We start from the raw sequence: 22,257 nt of genomic DNA, 5'->3' as shown, positions 1-22,257 counted from the left end.
TTCCACAATGAAGTAAACAAAAGCAGCTTCTCATTTCTAGCTAATGACCGTTGATTTTATTGCCTATAAAGATGTCAGGCTAGCAGATTTAATAAGTGTAACTAGCCAGTGTAAGCTAATGCTAATGCTTAGTCCTTGTGACAGCTCAGACATTGGACTTTGTAATGTTTCCATCTGACACATTTTAAAATGAGAACCTTCTACAAGTTACCTAATGGCTGTGCACATGATATAATGTTAATACGAAAAGGCTGAGGCTAAAGCTAGCTTACATCCTAGGAAACTGTGGTCGGACAGTGAAATACAGCACGTATACGTAAGCTCATATGACAGCTTCAGTATGCCATCTTTGCAGCTAACCACTTAGCCTTCGCAGGTGCCAGTAATTAACCTTTGCTAAGTTCTGCCGTCCTTAGTTGCTGTTGCTACGTCTGTCTTTCTCACACTACGCACATGAAGCTAATGTGCTCAGTCCTAACATATTATGAATGCTAGTTAGTTAAAAAATTGTTTCAGCTATCAAGGCCATTCAGGAATAGTAAAAAAAAAACAGAATCATGTGATACTTTAGAGGTTTTTTTTATCCCACTTTACTAGCAAATGTAAGCTACTGCTAATGTTTCAACACCTTGAGTCAGGTGAGATGTCCGTCTCCAGTTGACTGTTTAATGTTTCCATCTCACACAAGTTTAAAAAGAGAACCTTCTAAAAGGAGCTTAAATATGAAAAGCTATTTAACAGCCAGGCAAACAGCTAGCATACATCCCAGCAGACATTGGTCGGAGGGTGAAATACGACACATACATGACAAACAACAGAAATACACTCAGAAATGTTGAAAAAGGGTCACCTAGCCAGACCAGCCGAACTGTGACCGCCCCAGGAAGAGAGGCGGGATAAGAGCTAAGCTAACCCAGCTAACATCAGCCTACTTTGATTCTGCACCAGTCCACATCCTTGACCTCCGATCCCTCACATAACAAATCCCAGTTTAACCCCTAGTATATGAGTCGTGAGTTTGGGAAACGTAGTGGCATCTAACACAAGTTTGGTTGGAGGTAACGTTACTGCAGGTAGTAAGCTAGTTAGCCGGACATGCTAATGTTTGCAGCTTATGTTAGAGCACATAAAGACAAAGGTTAATCCATTCTTCACAAGTTTGCTTTTGTGCTTTACGTTTTTTAAAGACTACAGAAAAGGCTCCACCCTCCAAATTCATGAGACACAGAGTACAACTCTTCTTACGGCCACACACACACACAACGCTTCAACATGTAGAGAAACACAAAGTTTGACAGACCTGCACTGCCTGGTTACGGTTACTAAGCTATGATTGGACAGTTGCTGCTTGGCTAGGAGCTTTGTAAAAGGTGAATTTCTGTCCAAGGACCCATTTGATTTGTGGCTTTTAGTGTTGTTGTCCGTCAGGATGAGTGTGGTTTCACAAATTTCAGAATGTCTTTTTCATTGTCTCCAAATCAAATCATCAGAGTGGGCGTTTTGCAACCGAGCGCCATGTAGATGCCCTCCTACGTGATTTAATTGTTGGACTGACCCAGATTTTTCTCTTTCCTTTTCTCTAGGTAAGGTGTTGAATACTGATTTGCGTCACTACCTCAGCCTGCAGTTTCAGAAGGGCTCCCTGGACCATAAGCTCCAGCAGGTGATCAGGGACAACCTGTACCTGCGCACCATCCCCTGTGAGTAGCTCCCACAGCCTTGGGCACCTCCGTCCCCTCTCTCCCTCTCTCTCTGTCTGCACTCTGCTTGTTGCCCCCCTGACCTCTCCAGATGGAGCCTGGTCTGTTATCATCTGTAGCACTACCTGCAACATCCTATATTTTTTTTTCGTGCCTACATTTCCTGTGTCATTTTAAAAGTAGTAGGGATAGTTCAGATTATTTGAAGTGGGGTTGTATGAGGTACTAATCAATAGTCAGTGTATTACCTACAGTTAGAGTTGGGGAAGTTACTCAGGAAGTGCAATAAGTCACTTTTTACTCATTATTCCTTTTAAATTAATAATATTAAATTACTTTGTATCAAACGTTATTAGTTATGTCACTTGTTATATTACTTTTGTACCTTGTTGGAGTGTTATTGCACTCCAAAGATGAACAGCCGATCGAGTGAACCTTTAACACTCAGAAAACTTTTGTTGTTAGCTGTCCAGATGTCGGCTGTGGTGGAAACAAAGACTACCTCTCAGAGTTTGGCTTTCAAATTAGATTCTGTCACCACATATTCTCTTTCAAGGAGCCGAACAAACTTAAAACAATGATAATGCTTCCACTTGTGAACAGTGTGAATCCCTCTCCCTCATCCTCCATCTTTTATTTAGTTTTTGATATGGCCTGCACCGACATGCCACATGTACCCGCCATAAGATAGCCTACAGAGGTCTAAAAGTTACTCAGTAACTCAGTTACTTGGATTTGTAATGGTAATCCCTTACAGTTCTCATTACTGGGCAAAGCAGTAATATTACAGTCATATATTATCAAGTAATGGAGGTTGGCACACTTGCAGTTTGGAGAAGCAGCAGGAGCACCAGTGTAGGAAGTTAAGCGATGTACTACTGTGGACAGGATCAGCAATGAAATGTACTTTAGCCACCTAAGAAATGGCCCACCTGAAAGCACCAATATCAGTTCTGTGTTTGTGGTTCAGCTTCACCAAAGTCACTCAAAGAGGGAACCCTTTTTTAAGCATCTAAAATACGTTTTGCTGCTGACCCTGTCCACAGTAGGGGTGTGCATCTCACTGACTGAGATGATACGCTACGGATCTTGATACATGTTCAACGATAGGATGCATGCGAGTTCAGCCCTGTTACGATGCAATTGTTGAACGATTCAGTGTGTGAACCCTGATAGTTTTAACAGAAGTGGTAGAGGGCAGGGGATGTTGCAGCGGTGTTAACATCTTTTTAGGAACCTCATTTGTAAATAAGATGCTGTGGCCTAAATGAGAATCTGTGAACAAACTTTAAAACTGTATGAAATGCACTCTTGCACTAAGGTGATGTGCTGCTGTTTCATATGAAGAGTGCTGTGGTTTTGATTGAATTTGACCGTGTAGAGGAAGTGGGGCGTCAGGAAGCAGTGATGCTGCCTGCTCTGTGACATCTCTGTGGGTTGGGAAACTCGTGGCTCCGTGCGCCGCTGTCAGACACATTTTGCATAAATGATTTACCACAGTGTTTTTCGTCTTTCCTATGAAACCAAAACTTATTCCACACTTACAAGTTTGGTGGAGAGATGAGGTGCAACGTCAGTTCTTTCGATGCCTGTTTTGAGGAAATGAAGGGGAGACACAGGAGAGGGGGGGGGGGTGCTTGTTTTGTGTGAGCGAGGCAGCAGGCGTCCAGTGAGAGCGGTGCAGGCAGAGTCAGGGGGAGAGAGAGAACAGAGGAAAGTTACAGCGGCATTTCTTTGATGCCAAAAATGAAACATACACACATCCTAATGAGATGTATCGATGTGCTAGTGCTGCATTGATTATTTTTCTCCAATTCACATGCAACATTTTAATGATGCAGGCCGTCTGAATCAATGCACTCACATGTTACACTTTAAAGCCCGATGCATCAGATGCACGAGTTAATCGTCACACCCAGCAGTACATTGCTGGGTTTCAGTGATGGTACTGCTTCTCCAAACTGTCGACCGCCATCTACTGTGGGAAATACACTGACTATCAATAAGTATCTTATACACCCCCACTGCAAATTATCCTTTAATGTAACTCTTATGTCTCAAGGCCTGAGTAGACTTTGATATTAAAGGCTAAGATAACTATGAGTGAAATACGCTCAAAGTCTTCAGGGCTTTTACAAAACAAAATGCACTGGAACCAAGAGGAACGACACACTTTCTAGGTTGTTTAATTTAAGAAAAATTAGTTTTAGATTGAACAGTTGAAGTATTGAATTAAGAGAGAGACATTTATTTTCAGTTTCGGATTATAGTCAGACCTTCGTTATTATCTTACAATTCAAAGTGTGAAAGAGGACTGCAAACTTTTTTTTTTCTCCGTTCTCGTTTTCCTTTCTTTATTCTTTTGAGTCTGCTCCACCGCTCCCTTTTAAAATAGAAGAATAAATAACCAGGACAGAATGTTTTGTCTTCATACTCGAGTGATTTTTAAATGGACAACAAGGCCAACAGGCGTAAATGAAAGAGCAGCTGCGATTCTCTGGGCTCCGCAGCTGAGTTAAAAAAAAAAAAATGTTTTTTGCCATTTATCACTGTTCCAGACATCATTTATTATATATCTCAGTTAGCATTTCGGAAGCTCTTCTGTTTGACATTTTGCATGAAAGTCTTTTTGAAGGCATATTTTGAAGTTGCATTAAATGTACAATAAAGCAGTTATCATTAATTGGCTATATTAACATAATCAACAGGGCTTTCTAGTTTCTCATCTTTCAGTCCTCATTAGCTTTTTATACGCAGCAAAAATATAAATGCAACACTTTTGTTTTTCCTCTCATTTTCATGAGTTGAAGTAAAAGATCTAGGACTTCCTCTGTGCACACAAAATGTTTATTCTTTCAAATTTTGTTCTCTAATTTATTGAAATCTGTGTTAGTGAGCACTTCTCCTTTGCCAAGATAATCCATCCACCCGACAGGTGTGACATATAGAGCTGCTGGTTAAACAGCAGGATTATGATGCACATGTGCCTTCAACTGGCCACAATAAAAGGACATTCAAATGTGGAGTTTTATCTTGAAAAAAGGCATTCATTAGTCATTGCGCTGTGCCTATTTCATATAGGGCTAAAGATACCAAGTGGCGCTGGCTGGCTACTCTCTATGATAATGGCTGTCCTGGAAAATAGGAAGAGAGCTATCAGTGCATTAATGCTTATTAATATGCTGGAGGGAAAAACACCACCTAATGATTATTCAAAAGAGAGACCAATGGATCATTTCACACTTCTTTATTCAAGGAGTTTGATCCAGCGAGCCTCCAGTGAATGCATCCTCCCTTTGATTCAAGGAAAATGAAAAATAAATAGCTCTTTGTTGCCACTTTCTGACATTAGTGTGAAATTGTAGCTGTTTGTAGATATATAATTATGTTTTAGATAGCAGCTCTGATTCTTTTCAAAACTTTAGGTTCATCCTGGTGGCTCAGCTGATAGAGCGTGATGTGGCTCATGTACTATTAGTCCTCTCTGCAGTGGCCCTCAGTTTGATTCCAGCCTGCAGGACTTTACTGCATGTCACTGTCCTGCAACTTAGTTTCACCTGAGATTCTATCCACTTAAGTTGCATGAAAGTAGGGCTGCACAGTTAATTGCAAATGCAAAAAAAATTGCAATATGATCAAGTGCAATATCCAAATCATAGAAGCAGAACCAAATTGCAATTTTTTGAAAAATGGACGAGGGTACAGCATTATAACGAGGTACTTTAGTGCTGCACAGATGGCCTGGCCTAAAAATCTTGTTCTCCAGATGAAAGAAAACAAGTTTGTTTGGTACAGACCTCAATAAGTATCACATTATCATGATTTTAATAGTTTTTTTTTTCAGTGAACATGAAAATTGTAATGCAGAACTGATCATTTCCACACATCATATCATATGTAGCAACCACAGTTTCGGTCAAAATAATTGCACTATGACTTTTTACCAAATCGTGCAGCCCTACGTAGAAGGTTCACTGTCTAAAACCAGTTTTAGAGTTAGATTAAGAATAAAGACTATCAGGATAAGCCAATCAGAGGCAGAGGAATCTGTACCTGTATGTGAGATAACTAGAGTTCAGTGCCTATTTAATGTTTGTTTTTTCAAGATAAAACTGCATATTTTGAGTGTCCTTTTATCGTGTCCAGTCTAAGACACACCTGTGTGATAATCATGCTGTCTAAGCAGCATCTCTATATGCCACACCTGTCAGGTGGACTGATTAACTAGGGAAAGGAGAAGAGCTCATTTCGACAAAATTACGAACAAAATTTGAGAGAAATAAACTTTTTGTGAGCGCAGAAGAAGTCTACAATCTTTTGCTTCAACTAATAAAAAGTTGAGGCAAAAACAAAAGTGTTGCATGCAATAATTTTTTTGTTGAGTATAGTTACAGTGTATAAAGTTAGAAGCAGTATAATCTCATTTGTTGTGCTCATCATCTTAAAGATTATTACACTTGTTTAAGCACTGACAATACATATCGTGTCCTAGTTTTACCCAGATCTGACCGTTTGAGTCGACTTTGGGGAGTCACCATGGAGGATATAAAAACTTGTGGCGTGTGTGTCCCATGTGAGACATTGCAGTCTGGCTTCAGTAGCTCGGCATATGTCCCCTGTCCACTCTGCTCATGCCAGCCTGCGCCAGTGGCTTATCACAGCGCACTGAGCCGCAGTGACCGCGCGAGGAGCCTAAACAGCCATTACAGCATGATGTCCGCGCTCATTACAGCAGCCCTCGTGGCCACTCAGAGTGAGAGAAGCATGACTTTCTTCTTCCACCACCCACAAAGAGGCTTCATTAAGTGTCACACTTGCCTCCCACAAAAGATGACAGGAGCTCGAGACAGTGCCAGGGGTCCAGGGCACCACGAAATCCTTAAAGCTTGGACAAATCCCACCCTCTCGACTCGAACGCCAACTACCTCTCTTTTCCCATCAAACCCCGGGCATTAATATCCGGCACGGCACCGCAATCAGCTCTACAAGTCTCATTGCCTGATAAAAAAAAACTAAAATATAAAAAAAATATGAGGAAAGAATAGTGGAAATGTAACAAAGAGTGCCCCAGGTTTTCAATCTGCAGAACTGGAGAGGGCTCCTTTTAAGCCAGTGAGACAAAAAAAACAAAACAAATACAGCTTCATATTGACAGAACTCATCAAGAAATAAAAAGTTTTCAAAAATGCCTACAATATCAAGTGAAAGTTTTTCAGTTGTATGTTTTATGTATTTTATGTAAAGATTGAATTTATCCACACGGGCAGATAAATTAGAAATGCAGCCATGTAATCCTCAAGAAAAAAATGGAGGCGTTGCAAGGTCAAATGCAGTAAGTGTTAGCTACTTGAGAATGATTTTTTTATTTTGACTTTTTCCACATAGCCTCAAACCTCATGCTCCCATTCGTTTAATTACATAACCTTTATCATTTTATAGCGGTGCCTCATACCAGGCGCTGTGATAAAAATCTCTCCATGTTCCAGAAAAAAATGTTAATATGATACATTTTTTATTTTTATAACCTTTATTTAAACTCAAAAAATCATTGAGGGCTGACCCTCATTTACAATGATGTTGAGTAGACAAAGGTTTAAAAGAGCCCATTTAAAAACAAAAGATAAAATAATAATGTATAAGATACAAGGTGAATGAAGCAATTAAAACAACAAATGAATATTGATCACAAAAATACAAGATACTAAAACAATTCAAGTAAAACAACAGCAAACAGAGGCAGTGTGGTTATTGATCATGGATTTGAATTCCTCTTGAGACACCAGAATATTGATTTCAGGGTGTTTTGTAAAGAGTTCCAGATGGTCGGGGTGCAGAAACTAAAAGCAGATCTTCCCAATTCACTAAAAACCCAGGAGACTTGTAGGGAAAGACAGTCACCGGATAGAGTTTGATTTGATTTTCTGAATTATTCTTGAGGATTAATCACTATTAATTATTACTTTGTATGAATACATGTATTAATGAATGTTAGCGATGCACCATTCACCATAATATCATGATTTAAATGGTTCTTGGTGTGGTAATTTTTGGATTACAAAATGTCATTGGTTTAAAACGACCTTCCGCTGTGGTGCTAAAATAACTTTTTTGTCCACTGACCACATGGATAGTGAATGATCAGATGTTACCACTCAATAGATTACTGTTGAGTTTTTTCTTTTTTTGGCAGATGAGTGAACCAAATCTACCAGCTTCTTGCATACTGGTGCTAATTCTTTGCCCTGTGTTACGCTATCAGTGCTCTCATCTTTTCATTTCCTGTCTGCAGCAGAAGTGGGACAGTCTCAAACAGAAAACTAAATTTTAAAGATGGTTAAAAGATGTTGCTGGAGGACATGTAAGTTAGCGAATGTTAATAAAATGTTAGCTTACTAGCTAGCTACCAAACTATGTAGATTAACTAGCTGTTTAGCTAGAATTGTGCTAACGTTTGCAATCAAATGTAACCAACTAGCTAATGACTGATTATTGTTAGCTGGCTAGTTACAACTGTTCTTGGAGCACAAAATAAAAAGGGGCAGGGTCGGTTCCCCGATACTCTGAACTTAACTAAACTGAATCACTTGCTGAAACGATCTGTTCTCAGTCAGTTCACTTGAGCTCTCAGTCAGTTGCAAGCGAACTGAGCCTGTCTCACGCAGCTGAATTGTCACTGAACGCATCACACACACTGTGAACGAGAGCCCTCGTTGTGTCGCCGCAGCCCGCCCGTCTCCCTCCACCTCCTTGTCATGTCCCTCTTGAGAGGGAAGTGTTACCACATATTTTATTTATTGATTACATGTTGCGAAAATATACCTGCTGTAGGATGATATAGAGGCTTTTTCGCACATGCAGGCACACACAGGATACAGTCACGTGAACAGAGCATGTGTGTGTCACTTCACATAGCACATTCCTCGATTCGTTCACTAACGCACTGAACAGTGAACCAGAGCTGTGAGTGACGCAGCTACTGAGCTGCGACAGCCTGCCCATCTCCATCTCCATCCTTGTCAAGGGAAAATACACGTTGTACGTAATACTGTAAGAATTTGAGCTTTCGGTTTGCAAACAGAATCTGTATCCAGATAAGTTCTCAGTTCACTGGCTCCTTCACAGACGACCGCTTTCAGTGCCCTCGTCAGGTCGGCCAAGTTTCAGTTCAGTGAGTGGAGCTACACGGCACGGCTCCGGTCAAGCACTAAGCGATTCTGTGAACAAATCTTCTGAACAAATCTTTTTAATGAACTGATTTTAGCGATTCAGGACACTGAAGAGAGCTGATGTTCCCATCACTAATGTATGCCATGTGAATTGATTAGGACAGACACTTTAGACTTTACAGCAGCCGGAGACAGTGATGAGAAGTTAAGAAACACAAGTAGAAATAAAATGAACAAAAAAAGGGTAGACCTCATACTGTAAATTCAACAGTGTTGCTTCTCTTCAGGTTAGTTCTCTGATTTCATCATCAGCACCCATCAGCACGTCTTGTTCTCCTAGAAATTTAAAGTTGCCGTTTTTCTACTTTTTTTCTTTTTTGTTTTTGTTTTGTTTTGTTCAGCTGTAATTAGCATCTGCGAGCCGTGTTGGTAAACGCTTGTCATTTGGCTTCTGCTGCCCGACAGAGTGGGTGTTCAACCTGCCAGGTGGGAAACGCACAAAATAGATTTCACACATAATACTGGAGAGCTAGATTTTTGTTGTTAAACCACAACAACCCCTGCAGACCTGCATAGTAACTAGCCCTTTTTTTGTATTTCATTGCTTTCATTTGCCACTTTTGTGCTATATTGTTTTAATGTGGTTGTTTCATCTCTTCAAAGAGAGGCTTGTGAGGAAACACACACAAGACGGAAGTTAAAACACTGCACTCTTTTCCTGTGAGAAATGGCAGCAAATTTCCTCTTGTCTTTTCTTCAAAGCTTCCTATCCCACTGCTCCTTCTCAGATAACGCTTAGGTTTCTCAGCAGTCTTGTTTCACACGGCTGGGGTGTAATAATAGGCCTACTCTTCCCTCACATCTGTCCAGGTGTGGAGACTGAAGAGATGCTTCGCTATATGAATTCACCTATCTAGAACACATCAGTGCAGATAGCATCCAAGACCTTTGGTTCAACCTTTTCCATCTTTAAAGCAAACAGACAGGTTGGAGGACATCACAAGAAAATGTCTTCTCCATGAAATATAACCCAATTTTACCAAAATGGTCATTAATTAATTACAATTACATATTAATGACATTTATTGCACTATATCACTGTTTTCCAGAAGCATTGGGTATTGTAGTCTCACATAGTCAGACTGGTCTCTGTCCTAACTAGCCAACTAGCAGCTAAAGTAGCTTCTAACAACGTGTAAATCTGTCCAGCAATCAGAAGATTCTGTTGTGTAAATCGCCAAAAGTCGAGGCAGACCAGCCGGAGGACATCACAGGGAAGACCAGAAAATGTTTTCTCAATCAGATGTGACCCAGTTCACCAAAATCAGTGAGCAAAGTTGTGCGCTTTTGTATAGTAATCAGTCCTCAGAAACACTGCTTTGGTTTCCAATATGGTTTTCTAATCTAATCCTTGTCTCATTTGTAGTCTGATAAACAGTAAATTAATTACATTCAGTGCCCCATATTGCTATTTTCCATGCTAAGACGGTGCTCAGAAGCACTGGGTGTTGTAGTCTCACATAGCCAGAATGATCTGTGAGGGAACTAGCAAACCAGAAGCCAACAACATGTAAATCTGTCTGGCAATCAGAAAACTGTTGCATAAATCTACAAAGGTTGAGGCAAAGTAGCCAGAAGACATCACAGGGAAGACTAGAAAATCTTTTCTCCATGAAATATAATCCAGTTTCACCAAAATCAGAATCACTGGGTTCTATAGTCTTAACTAGTAGCTTAAGTAGCACACGTAAATCTTTATGTCCATCAGAGAACTCTGCAGCGTACACCACTGAAAGTTGAGGCAGAGCAGCCGGAGGACATCACAGGGAAGACTAGAAAACATTACCTCCATAAAATATGATCCAGTTTCACCAAACTCACTGTGTAAAATTGTGTATTGTACAGTAATCAGTGCAGCCTCAACACTCTGCAGAAGGTGCAGCCCTTCAAGAATCTTCCAAGAAGCTGGCCAATCAGAGGAAAGTGGGTTTTTTAGGGAGGGGGGTGCTTAAAAAGACAGGAGCTAAAAGGGCTTATTTCAGGGGGGTGAATAGAGGGGCCAGTAAAAGAGAAATAAGGATGTTTATGAATTTTGAATCATGCAAAGCTACTCTAGGGGAGTCCCAGGTTGAAAATGTAGAGCTTAGAAATAAGCATAATAGATCTCTTTATTTATAAAACCACATGATGGTGTTATGATAATTGAAACTGTAAAACTGATCAAGCTTATTTGAGAATATTCAGGTAAAGAAACTGGATAAACAATAAAAAGCAAAATAACCACATTTCCTTCCAAAAACAAGCTCACATTTCCTCCTTCTGTGGCTTTGCTGGTCTCCTCTGATTGCTCTGTTTGACATAATAAAAGATTGTCTTCGCAACAGACTAAGCTGTTTCAGATGTGATGGCTCATGCTGCAGTCAGGATGGATGACACGGAAAGAAAATGAAGAATGGGGATAGGTTCCTATTAAACTCTGAGTTAAAATCCCTCGTGCCTGCAGTGGAGCCAGATAGCAGAGCAGTTCAGCCGAGGTTCTGTAAAAGCTCTGATTACATCTAAAATGACGGTAAGCAGAGTCGGCATGTCAGGGAGCGTGAAATCATTTTCATAACAATATGTTTTCAGTGTCTCACAGACGAGAGCATCAACAAGGCAAAACATGAATCTTCTTAACCAGATGCAGCACTTACGATAGATTACGATTTAATGACTGTAACTTTGCAGGGACTGGAATACAGTGTTTGGAGTAGGAGTGTGTTTTGGGTGAAAAAACAGAGCTGAATATTTTAAAAAGAAGTGGAAAACAGGGAGGAAATTTTTTAAAAAGTTGGAACTCATATTGAAACTGTTTCTGCAAGATTGTTTCAGTCATGAAGCAGCTGACCCTGACCATGATAGCTGGCATGAAGGAGACAATACACTGTAAAACATGCCACTGACTTTTATTACCATGACCTCGGAGAGCTTAGCCTTGGTTTATGAACCTTGAAAAAAAAGTACAAATGTGAGGTCATTGTGTTTTGAGTCTTTTCTTCTCATGCCAATTTCTACTCCTACTCCACTACTATTCAGAGGGAAATATTGTACTTCACTACAAGTATTTGAAAGTTTTAACTACTTGTTCCTTTACAAATAAATTAAAATGTTTTGCATCCAAAGAGTTGTGAAATATTTGTGAAATATTATGTTTTGTTATGTGACTACACACAGGGCTCAACAATAAGGATTTCCCACTTGCCCAGGGTGAGCAAAATGCAGGTATATCTGTCAGGGAAGTAGGCAACTGATTAATAATTATAGTAATTATTCAATGCAAAATATTTTTTACTTTGTTTATTATCATATTAAACTGAATATCTTTGATAGGGATGCACTGATCGACCGTCCAGAGATCAGAACTGACCGGTTTTCAGTCACACTTGTGTTCTTTACAATGGTCACGTCATGCACGCAGCAGACAAACTGACCATGATATCACACCCACCACAGCGTTGATCACAGCTACACACTCAGACACATGCTTGCATGAAGTTGGTGTCAGCAACAGATTCCAAGAACGGGATAAAGAGAAGACAGACAGTCTACAAGAGCAGCTGACAATGTCACAGAACAGCCATAAACTTTGTAGCTCTTCAGGCTAATGTTAGCCAGCAGCAGACTGCTGTTCACAGAGGGACAGTTAAAATCTCACCTCCTGTTCTGGCTGAAGAATAAACAACCTGTGTTGATGAGTCTCCTAAAACATTTTCTCATCCAGACTCGTTTAACTTCTGCGTCTGTTTTTCTCCCGACAAAGTTTTACTGCAGCAAACTGTTGCACCACGTCTATTTCCGTTTTTTTTTTTTTTTTTTTTACATCTGCTTCCACGTGAAATCGCGTCCCATGAAATCCTGTGAGATTCCATGATCTCACGAGATTGCGTTCCCCTTATTCATAATCTCAATATAAAATTATAATAAGGCCTGGCTGTAACCTGGGGGACTTAAAATGTAAAAAAGTATTTAATGAATATTTAATAATCAGTGTTTTATCATGAACATCCAATTTAATTTTTACAAGAAAAGTGGCAAAAATGTTTGTGAATGCTGTCAATTATAGTTCTTAGAAAGACTGAAAATCAGAATCGGCTAAAATTGGAAATGACAGGTGAGACCCAAAAAAAAAAAAAAAAAAAAAAAATGGAATCGGCCAATAAAATTGAAATCGGTGCATCTCTGATCTTTGGGCTTTAGACAAAACAAGACATTTTAAGACATCACCTTGGACATTTCTCAGTATTTTCAGACAATTTTATACACATCACTGCTACATGACAATTAACTTTAGCCGTTGTTGTTATTTAATAACTGTTAATAAAACTACTTGCAGCAAGTAAAAGGACCAGTAAAAGTAAACCAGGCAAGTGAAGAAACACATCAACATTGAACTCTCTCCCACAGGTTATTCAAGTATGGCTTATGAAATTTATTAATCAGTTTGTTGACTGAAAGAAAATGTGACATTTTTACCCCTTTTGATACTCGTCATTTTAAAAAAAAAAACATTTTTTAAAAGTAATTTTTCACCACTGTATGGTTCACCACAGGTCACAGCGACTTCATGTCTGTCCCATTCATATGGAAGTGAAGTCACGGGAGCCAATTTTCTTTGCTTTTAATACTTTAAGTACATTTTTCTGATTATAATTACATTCTTCTACCTCTACGTAACATTTTAAATCCAGGATTTTTACTTGTAACAGTGAAAATAAGTAAGTATTTTTACACTGTGGTGTTTGTAGTACTTTTACTTAAAGGTAGAATCAGTAGGATTTGTCCAAGCTGTTCATAAACACATCAGAGATATAGTTCATTGTTATGTCTCATTCCCAGGACAAAAAATACTGACGTTTTGTGTCGGTAAAAGCATCCCAAGCACAGCAAAATAATGAGAAACATGGGCAGAGGGCAGCATGTCTGCAGATACAGCCACCACCACACACTTCTACTGGGTCATATGTGATGGTTTAAAGGGACTGTTTGGTTTTTGAAAAATGTTGTATATTATAGCTTCAACAACAGATCCTGAGCACATCCTCCACTACTGTAAGGCTGCAGTCTTGGATCTTATTTTGAAAGGTCAGTGAAGATCTGGCGGCATAAACGTGTTAGTGTTATTTGCGTTCCAAAATGAATTCTATGGTTTATTGCACATGGAGCAGTCTCAGAAAAGTTCTGGCGTGAACAAGATTTTTATTAGATTATACTGACAAGTCACCACTATACCTTTCTGTTTAGTCATTACATTCCATTATATTGCCATGGAAACCAAGGCAATGCGTGGGATTTTGAGAAGAAATTGTTTTTTGAGTACACAGCAGATATAGAAGTGTGTTTATTTAACAAACATGCAGAAGACCTACAGTGAAGTCAGATTTCATCCATTCATGTATGTCTTCTCTAACTCCCCTCACTTATTTACTGTAGTCATATAGTATTTAATTGCACCCTTAAGGAATAAAGTTGCTGTTGTTGGCTACACAGAAGTCAGAGTTAAAGTGTGCAATTAAAACCCTGTTCATTATCATCATCAGTTACAGTTGCTCTGTATTCTGACAGCTGTGCCGCTGTGTTTTCACATTTTAATAATGAATTCATCGCTCTGTGGTCCCAGCTCTGTTCACTATTCATGATGTAGACACAGATGCACCCCCGAGTGCTGTATTTGGACTTGAATCCCATTCCTGTGGGCATTTTGGATACCCTGTCACTTCCAGCCCCCCTTCCAGTGGCACATTCCACTCATGTGGACGTTCCCTCTGACTGAAACTGTGTCATTTTTTGGCAGGCACCACTCGGCAGCCTAGAGAGGGAGAAGTTCCTGGAGTGGACTACAATTTCATCAGCGTGGGGGAATTCCGAGAGCTGGAGGAGAGCGGACTGCTGCTGGAGAGCGGCACCTACGATGGTATGTCCCAACACAACACACACTACAGCTCTGCAACACTTCAGATCATTGGTTCCCAACCTGGGGTCATAGAAATCACAAATGGTCCCCAAAAACTCTGTCTGCTTTGAGTTCGTCAAAATTAGATTTGCACATTCAAAATCACAATTTATACAGAAGTCTGCATACAAAACTATTTAAAAAAGATATATTACCTTGTCCTCAATTAAAAATAGTAGGCCACACCTCTGTGACCTCTCAGGTTCTGTAATAATGAATCATTATTGTTCCTCTGGTGAGGCTGAGTGTGTATAAACCTGCTGTGTTGGGTTGTTAAAAGAAAGAATGTTAAGCTCATGCTAGAAAAGAGAAATTTACAAAGAATGGAAGCTATTTAATTAATGTTTATTTTGGAAAAAGCTAAGCTTTGGAATGAATCACTTATTCTTTTGGTGTATGTAGGGGGCTGGGGGGGCTTAGCATAGCAGGGGGGCACCAAAGAAGAAAGGCTGGGAACCACTGTTGTAGATGGTGGGTCTATGGACAATTTATCTTGGAGGAAAAATATTGAGTTGAAAAACTAGTGACTGAAAACGAAACTATCTTTGTGGAATAACTTTCCATTTATTCCACCTCAGGCTCGGTATTGAACTTAAATGGTTTCTGAGCAGCGTCCAATATAAAATATTGAGAGCCGTCAGTACTGAGAGTTGGTATCAAATGCTTATAATATTTTCTGATCCACATCATTACTTTGCTAATTTTAGACTTTAATTTATACTCTTAGAAATAAAGGTACTAACTAGAACCGTAAAGGGTTCTTCGGCTAGTCCCCACAGAAGAACCCTTTTTGGTTCTAAGGGTGCTAACAAGAACCTTCTTAAGGGGTTTCTATCAAGAAAGGTTTTATCTAGAGCCCACCCAGGGGGTTCTGCTGAGAACATTTTTATATTCAAAGGGTTTTATCTGGAACCCACACCCTTTGAATTCCAATGATTTTATCTAGAACCACCCCAGGGATTTTGCTGAGAACCCTTTTATATTATGTTACAAAGAATCCTTGACAAACTCTGACAAAAGACTTTTCTTCTTAAAAAGTTCTATAGATGAAAGGTTCTGTTCTATGGTGTAATGGTTTCACCCAAAACCATCTCTAAGGGTTCAGTCCAGAACCTTACCACCTTTTAGGGGTGCAAAACAAGAACCCATTTTATTGCGTTACAAAGAACCCTTGATGAAGTCTGTCAAGGATTCCAACAATCATTGAAGAACCTTGAAAGAACCCATCTCAAAAGGGGTCACTGGATGAAGAGCGTTCTTAATGGGACCCATAGTCTGACTTTTGTCTCGTTACTTTCGTCTTTCAGTGACGTCACGTGACGTCCGTAACATAACACAGTCACTGCAACCCTAAACATGGTCTTAACCTAAATCTACCCAAGTAGTTTTTGTGCCGAAATCTACCCAAACTGTGAACGTTTCACAACGTTAATCAAATGCTTAAAAGGCTTTTCGGCTGCGTCAGATAAAGCACCTTGTGCCTCAGTATCACACATCAAAGGGTGATGACAAATCGTTGGGATGTTGCGAGTTGGGAGGAGAATGAGTTGTCGTTCTTTTTGTCTTTCTGGTTGTTCTATAAGGTTCCGGTGCAGTTTGAGTCCTATCAATAGGTAGACAAGAACTATCTTCTGTTTTTGCAGAATGTTAAAGGTGCAAAGGAATTTGAATGTTTGTGGAACTGCAGAGTTTTGTTGGTGACAGCTCGAGGTATAGGGAATGAAACTCGGTTGCCACAGGGGGCCACCTACATGTAGTATTTGGTGGCCAAAAAGTAACTTTTTATGGACATTGACTATCAGGCCATAGTTGATATTGAGGCCTGAAAACACTGATGCACTGACATGTTTTTCATTTTTTGTTAAATGAAAAACACGGCTTTTTAGTGAAACCTGCTTTCTTAACTATTGTATAAAAAATCGTGTTGGTATTGTTCCCAAAACTCAGGTTCTGTGTTGGCACCAGTATCAAGCTGCTGAATCCCAGTTGTTCATGCTGTGATGTCTTTGTGATTGTTTTTTTTTTTTTTTTTCCAGTTTGTTTTAGTGATGGGATTTTAGGTCTGTTTCACACATGTTGCTCAGTTGACACCTGTGGTTCGGTAAACCGTTTCAGTTGTGGTCCATTACGTCTTCACACTGACTTCTTACAAACAAACCGAGAGGAGTAAACATGAAGTCATACTGACTCACAAGTAGCACCTTTAGAGGACAGTTTTGGCAGTTTGTGCAGCACTTTACAGACTTTTATGTGTGGTCTGTATTTATGTTCTCGCTAAGTCCTCACCAAGAAATAACATATTATTATGAGCGTTATTATTAGTCACGGCTGTAACTGGACCTCGTGTTATGAATAATGAGGAACGTACTCAACGCAGCACACCTCTTTTTTAACTCTTTTTTTACACCAAGAAAACATCTTTACTCACAGGGTGTCACACATACATGTTACCATGGATACCAGATGATCTTGCGTTAAGAGGCTTCATACACTGCTTATACATTTATCAGCAGTTTAGCCTTTGAATTGATGCTAAAATCCCATATCTATTATCATAAAATCCTATTGTTGTGTCTGAATCTGTCTTTTTGTTAGTTGCTCTTGTTTCTGTTGCTGTTTTTGTTTTGTTCCCTTTTGATTTATCATAAGTTTCACCAGTCCATTATTAGCCCTTAGTGAATATGGACAGTATGTGTTCCTTTTTTCAGTTTGGACTCTTGTTTTGATTACTTTGTTGGACTGTTGAGTTATTTTTTTTTTTTTTTTCTGAAATCTTAAGCCATCTTTTTTTACTTTTTGTGTTGCCTTGCTGTTTTCAGTTCCACCTGCAGTATTTTTTTTGTTCCTGTATTGCATTTTTGTCCACATCAGAACTGAATCCGTAACAGCTTGGCCAGTTTTGTTGCCACACCGCAGACTTTGAAGACGCGGGTTTCCAGGTGGACTCAATCTGCATCAGAATTCAGTTGCAGCTTTCACAGCAGCGACAGACTCCCAAACAGGGAAGGTGTGGAAAGAAATGAGGTAGAATATAGTTTAAAGCTAGCTTGGGAAGACAATAAGAGAAAAAATACTCCTGAGAGTCTGAGGAGTGACCATAGAAACGGAGTACAGTGCATCGTCCCAGTCTGCCCCTGGGGACACGGCTGCAGCTGAGGATGAATCCCCACATGATGCTATTAGTTCTCTTGCGAATTTGCTGAGCTGTGCACCGTTAGGCCATCAGGTGAAGTCAACACATTGCTAGTGTCATCAACCTGTCACGGTAAACGTGAAAAGAACCAGAGATAATTTACCCCCAGGTGATTTCGTTGCAGAAAACAACTTAATCCTTGTCGTTTACACATTGTTTTGGAAATGTTTCGGCTACGTCAGAGCTCTCTCCTCCGCCCTCTGTCCCACATCCACCCCTGGGAGACTGGCCCTTCAACCCTGAACCTGTGAACCAGTCAACAGGATGAATAATGGATCAACTTTGCCCTTCACTGCTTAGTGTAACACAACTGTTTGTGTACTGAGAGCACTGATTCAGAAGCTCTCAGAAAGTTAACCATTAATGCTCAGACTGTTGAGCAGATAAACTGCAGATAAAGTTTTCACACACAGACGCAGATTTATAGACAGACAGGCAGGCGCACTTATATACAAGGCGAGAGAGGGAGAGATATTAACCACCTCATGAATGATTTCCCCTGGATGAGTTTGTCATTGACTACAGATCTAGTTGCTACAACCCATTTAACCGTAAGGGCTCATTCACACAGAAATGCATCACTTCAGAGACACATTTTAAAACTTAAATTAAAGTCCCCACATTAAAAAGTCTAAAAACACGAGACATATACTATATATTTTGTTCATAATTTATTCAAGGTTCAGTTAAAACATGGAATGCGTCGGATATGTGAGGAAAGAAGTCGGCAAACATGACTAAATGTTACATGAATAAAGCTTTAATTTTACTTGTGTGTAAACATGACTTCTGCCTGAGTCATGATTTTCATCAGCAGTGTTTGTTTAACAGTGTAGATAACAACTCCCATAATCCCTAATACAGCTTTTACAACCTGCATATTGTGACTTTGAAATGCATTGTAATGGAAGGATGTGAGTGGAAATAGTTGGTAACACTTTCTTTGAAGGGGTGTGCTTAAGACTGACATGGCACCGTCATAATCATGTCATAACACCTATCATGAAAATGAAGTTGTCTTTAGGAATGTTTATGACTGTCACTATGTTTCATTTGGTCAACTATGTCATTTTTAATGCAAAGTTGACATCTCCTTGTTATGACGACTTGACACTTGACACTGACCTGTCATGAGACCAGTATAATTGTGTGTTAACTAAAGTGGTGAATTTTAGACTTGTCATATAGATGTCATTAAGGTTTATTACACTGTCAAGTGCTTTTATAACAGCGTTATGAATTATGCTCTTAACCTCAACTAAAATGGTACCATTTGGACTTGTCATGAAGATGTTATAAGTGTTGAAAGGCCAGTTTTATGACAGGGAAGACAGCACCAAGGTGATTTATAAAGTTTCCTGGTGGATAGCTGGTTTACTTGTAGCTAAAGTAGGGTAACTGCTGCCTGTTTTTAGTTGTAGATGGCATTAGCTAGTCAGCTCAGTTAGCCATACAGCTAGCAAAACAGCCAGCCAGCTGACACAGCCCTGAGGTGTCAGGAAGCAAACCTGGCAAGAAAACCACCTTAGTACAGTATTCCCTACCAAACAGGTAAACTGGGATCTCCTAGTCCATCCAGTCATGTTTAGAGGTGTCACAGTTCTCCAAGTCCAAGATTCGATTTGTCTTTATTTCAATTTTTAAGTCACGATACAATTCAATTTTTCACTTTAAACATTTTTTCTTTCTTTAGCACTCATGGCTATGCCATCGTTAAACTGTGAAATCTTTGTCTCATTTGTGGAGATCAACAGATTATTGGTTTTCTGTCCTGACAATTGTCATTTACATTTTTAAATTCTTCTTTAGAAAGTTAGTCTGTATGGTGTCAAGTGCAATGTAACAGCCAGTAAGCTGCACTGTGTCATCTTTCAAGTGTTGTTTTTTTCTGCAGACATGCCTTGGAGCCTGGGGAGTGGAAAAGAATTGGGATTCTGCCTTTGATTTAGATTTAGATTTAGATTTTGATTCAATTGATTGATCGATTTTTGAATTTAATATGGAAACTGTGGCACCCCTATGTTCATGACAAATGTTATATGATTACGACAGTACTATGCCCATCCTATGTCCAGCCTAGCATTTCATCTTATCCCTTTGTTCATTTATTGCAGTTTTTAATCACATGCTGTCTTTATTTTGGTTATTTTAGTTGTATGTATAGTATCCACATTTTTTTTTATGTCTTCTGTTGTTTTGTTGCTTTTTGTTTCCATGCTGCAAAAAGAATTTTCCTCTTGTGGGACAACACAAGGAACACAACTGAACTGAACTTTGAATGTCAAGGGCTTGGGGAAAACCCCTCTCCGTTGCAACCTAGTTTTTCACTGCAGTTAGTCATTATTCATCCTTCTTTCTTCCCTGCATGCCGAGCTTCCTCAGACTTTTCTCCATCTGAATGAGACTTTACTGTATCTGTGGCTCACTGAATGGAAACATCGACCTGGGCGGCCATGTCCACAGCTGTGACTAATCCTCCAGACCTGTGAACAACAGGGGTTTGATGTATCCACGGTTAATCTGTAACCAAGAGTGACACTCACTCCTACTGCTCTGCGGGAGCCAATATCTGAGACAATGGGCGTTTCACAGATTGGTTGTCATATCGCTCACAAATAATAGAAAGTTATTTCAGAAGGGCAGTGTTAGAAAAAAAATACTTAACCAAGCATAAAGAAGAAAAAATTTATGATTACACCTCAGCATTAATCCAATACATTTGCATCTCCCAACGGTCTTACTCTCTTCATTCCAAGCAGGTTTTAGCTCAAAGTTGACTCAGCCGTTGGTGGAGTGGATGGGAAAGTTTGCACCGCACAAAAACAAAGAGATTAGTTTGCCAGTTTTAGTTTTACAGAATGATGGAAGTGTCAGGATGTGAGTAATACTTGTTACCTTGCCTGTGCTGAAATTCTCAAAAATTAGATTTTTTGCGTGTGTCAGAGTGTGTGCATGTATGTGAATTAGGGCATATCCAATTTTCTACCCCTCACTGTGGACGCAGGAAGAAAAGCCAGTTGTATGAATCATTCATGGCAGAGACAGGGAGCTGAAATGGACAAGCAAAATTCAAGCAAAGCAGGTGTCTCTCTCCATTGAAAGCTAGCAGTACTGTAGTAGGATTGGTACAAATGTTGATTACATTATTGAACATTATTCTTAAAGTAATGCTAACATTTTATTAGTATGCACTGATCAGCCACAGCATTAAAACCACCTGCTTCATATTGTAGTATTGTGTAGGTCCCCCTTGTGCCACCAGAACAGCTCCTCTGAATGTGTCCTGTTGCATCTGACCCCAAGACTTTACCAGCATATCCTTTAAGCTCTGTAAGTTGCAAGGTGGTGCCACCATTTAGTGGACTTGTTCCATCACATTTCACAGTAATGTAGTGCTTGAGACCGGTCTTAAGACCATTTTTTGAAGGTCTCAGTCTTGTCTTGGTCTTTCCTGCTTTTTTACTCAGTCTGGTCTTGGTCTCAGACAGAGAGAACTCTGGTTTTAAATTGCCAGTGCATTGCCTGTTTAATTTGTTTACACCATTATTGTGATATGATAGCACTTGGTCTTGACTTGCCTTGGTCTTGGTCTTGACTTGGCTTCAACCCCTCAATGTCTTGGTCTTGTCATGGTCTTGATACACCCTGGTCTTGGTCTCACCTCGGTCTTGACTTGGCCTCAACCCCTCAAAGTCTTGGTCTTGCCACGGTCTTGATACACTCTGGTATAGGTATGGACATGGTCTCGGTTTAGGTGGTCTACAACACCATTCCACCATTGCTTGAACGGATTAAGGTCTGGGGAATTTGGAGGCCATCTCAATACCTTATCAACAGCAGACCACCTTCTTCCATTGCACCATGGTCCAGTTCTGATGCTCGCGTGTCCATTGTAGGAACCCTGACCAGTTAGTGGCTACACAGCCCTATACACAACAAACTGTGATGCACTGTGTGTTCTTACACCTTTCCAGCATAGCCAGCATGAACCTTTGTGCGACAGAGGGTCCTCTGTTACATCAAACCCTACATTTTAGCCTTTGTGCTACTATGCACATCACTGAGCCTTGGGCATCCATGACCATGAGACATCATCATTCTGGTATATCTGGAAAAAACAATTCTGTTTGTATTTCTTTAAACCAATCAATATCTTGGGCATTGCAAAGCCCAGGATGCAGTGACTGCGCCCTTGGAAAATAGTGTCAT

General features: G+C 39.8%; 1 protein-coding gene across 1 annotated transcript in view; it reads left to right on the top strand.

Moving 5' to 3' along the window:
• The window catches only part of magi3a (membrane associated guanylate kinase, WW and PDZ domain containing 3a), a 209,515-nt gene that overhangs the window by 122,751 nt on the left and 64,507 nt on the right, over window positions 1-22,257 (top strand). Inside the window, exons 2-3 of the mRNA XM_084720430.1 lie at window positions 1,584-1,700; window positions 14,697-14,816. Coding sequence (XP_084576556.1) covers window positions 1,584-1,700; window positions 14,697-14,816 — 237 coding nt within the window. The remainder of the gene's footprint in view (window positions 1-1,583; window positions 1,701-14,696; window positions 14,817-22,257) is intronic.

This window comes from Lutjanus erythropterus, chromosome 6, assembly GCF_056507025.1.
Source record: "Lutjanus erythropterus isolate fLutEry1 chromosome 6, fLutEry1.hap2, whole genome shotgun sequence".
Classification (NCBI taxonomy): Eukaryota; Metazoa; Chordata; class Actinopteri; order Lutjaniformes; family Lutjanidae; genus Lutjanus; species Lutjanus erythropterus.
Note: the sequence above shows the minus strand (reverse complement) of the source record. Positions and strands in the feature narration are given on the sequence as shown.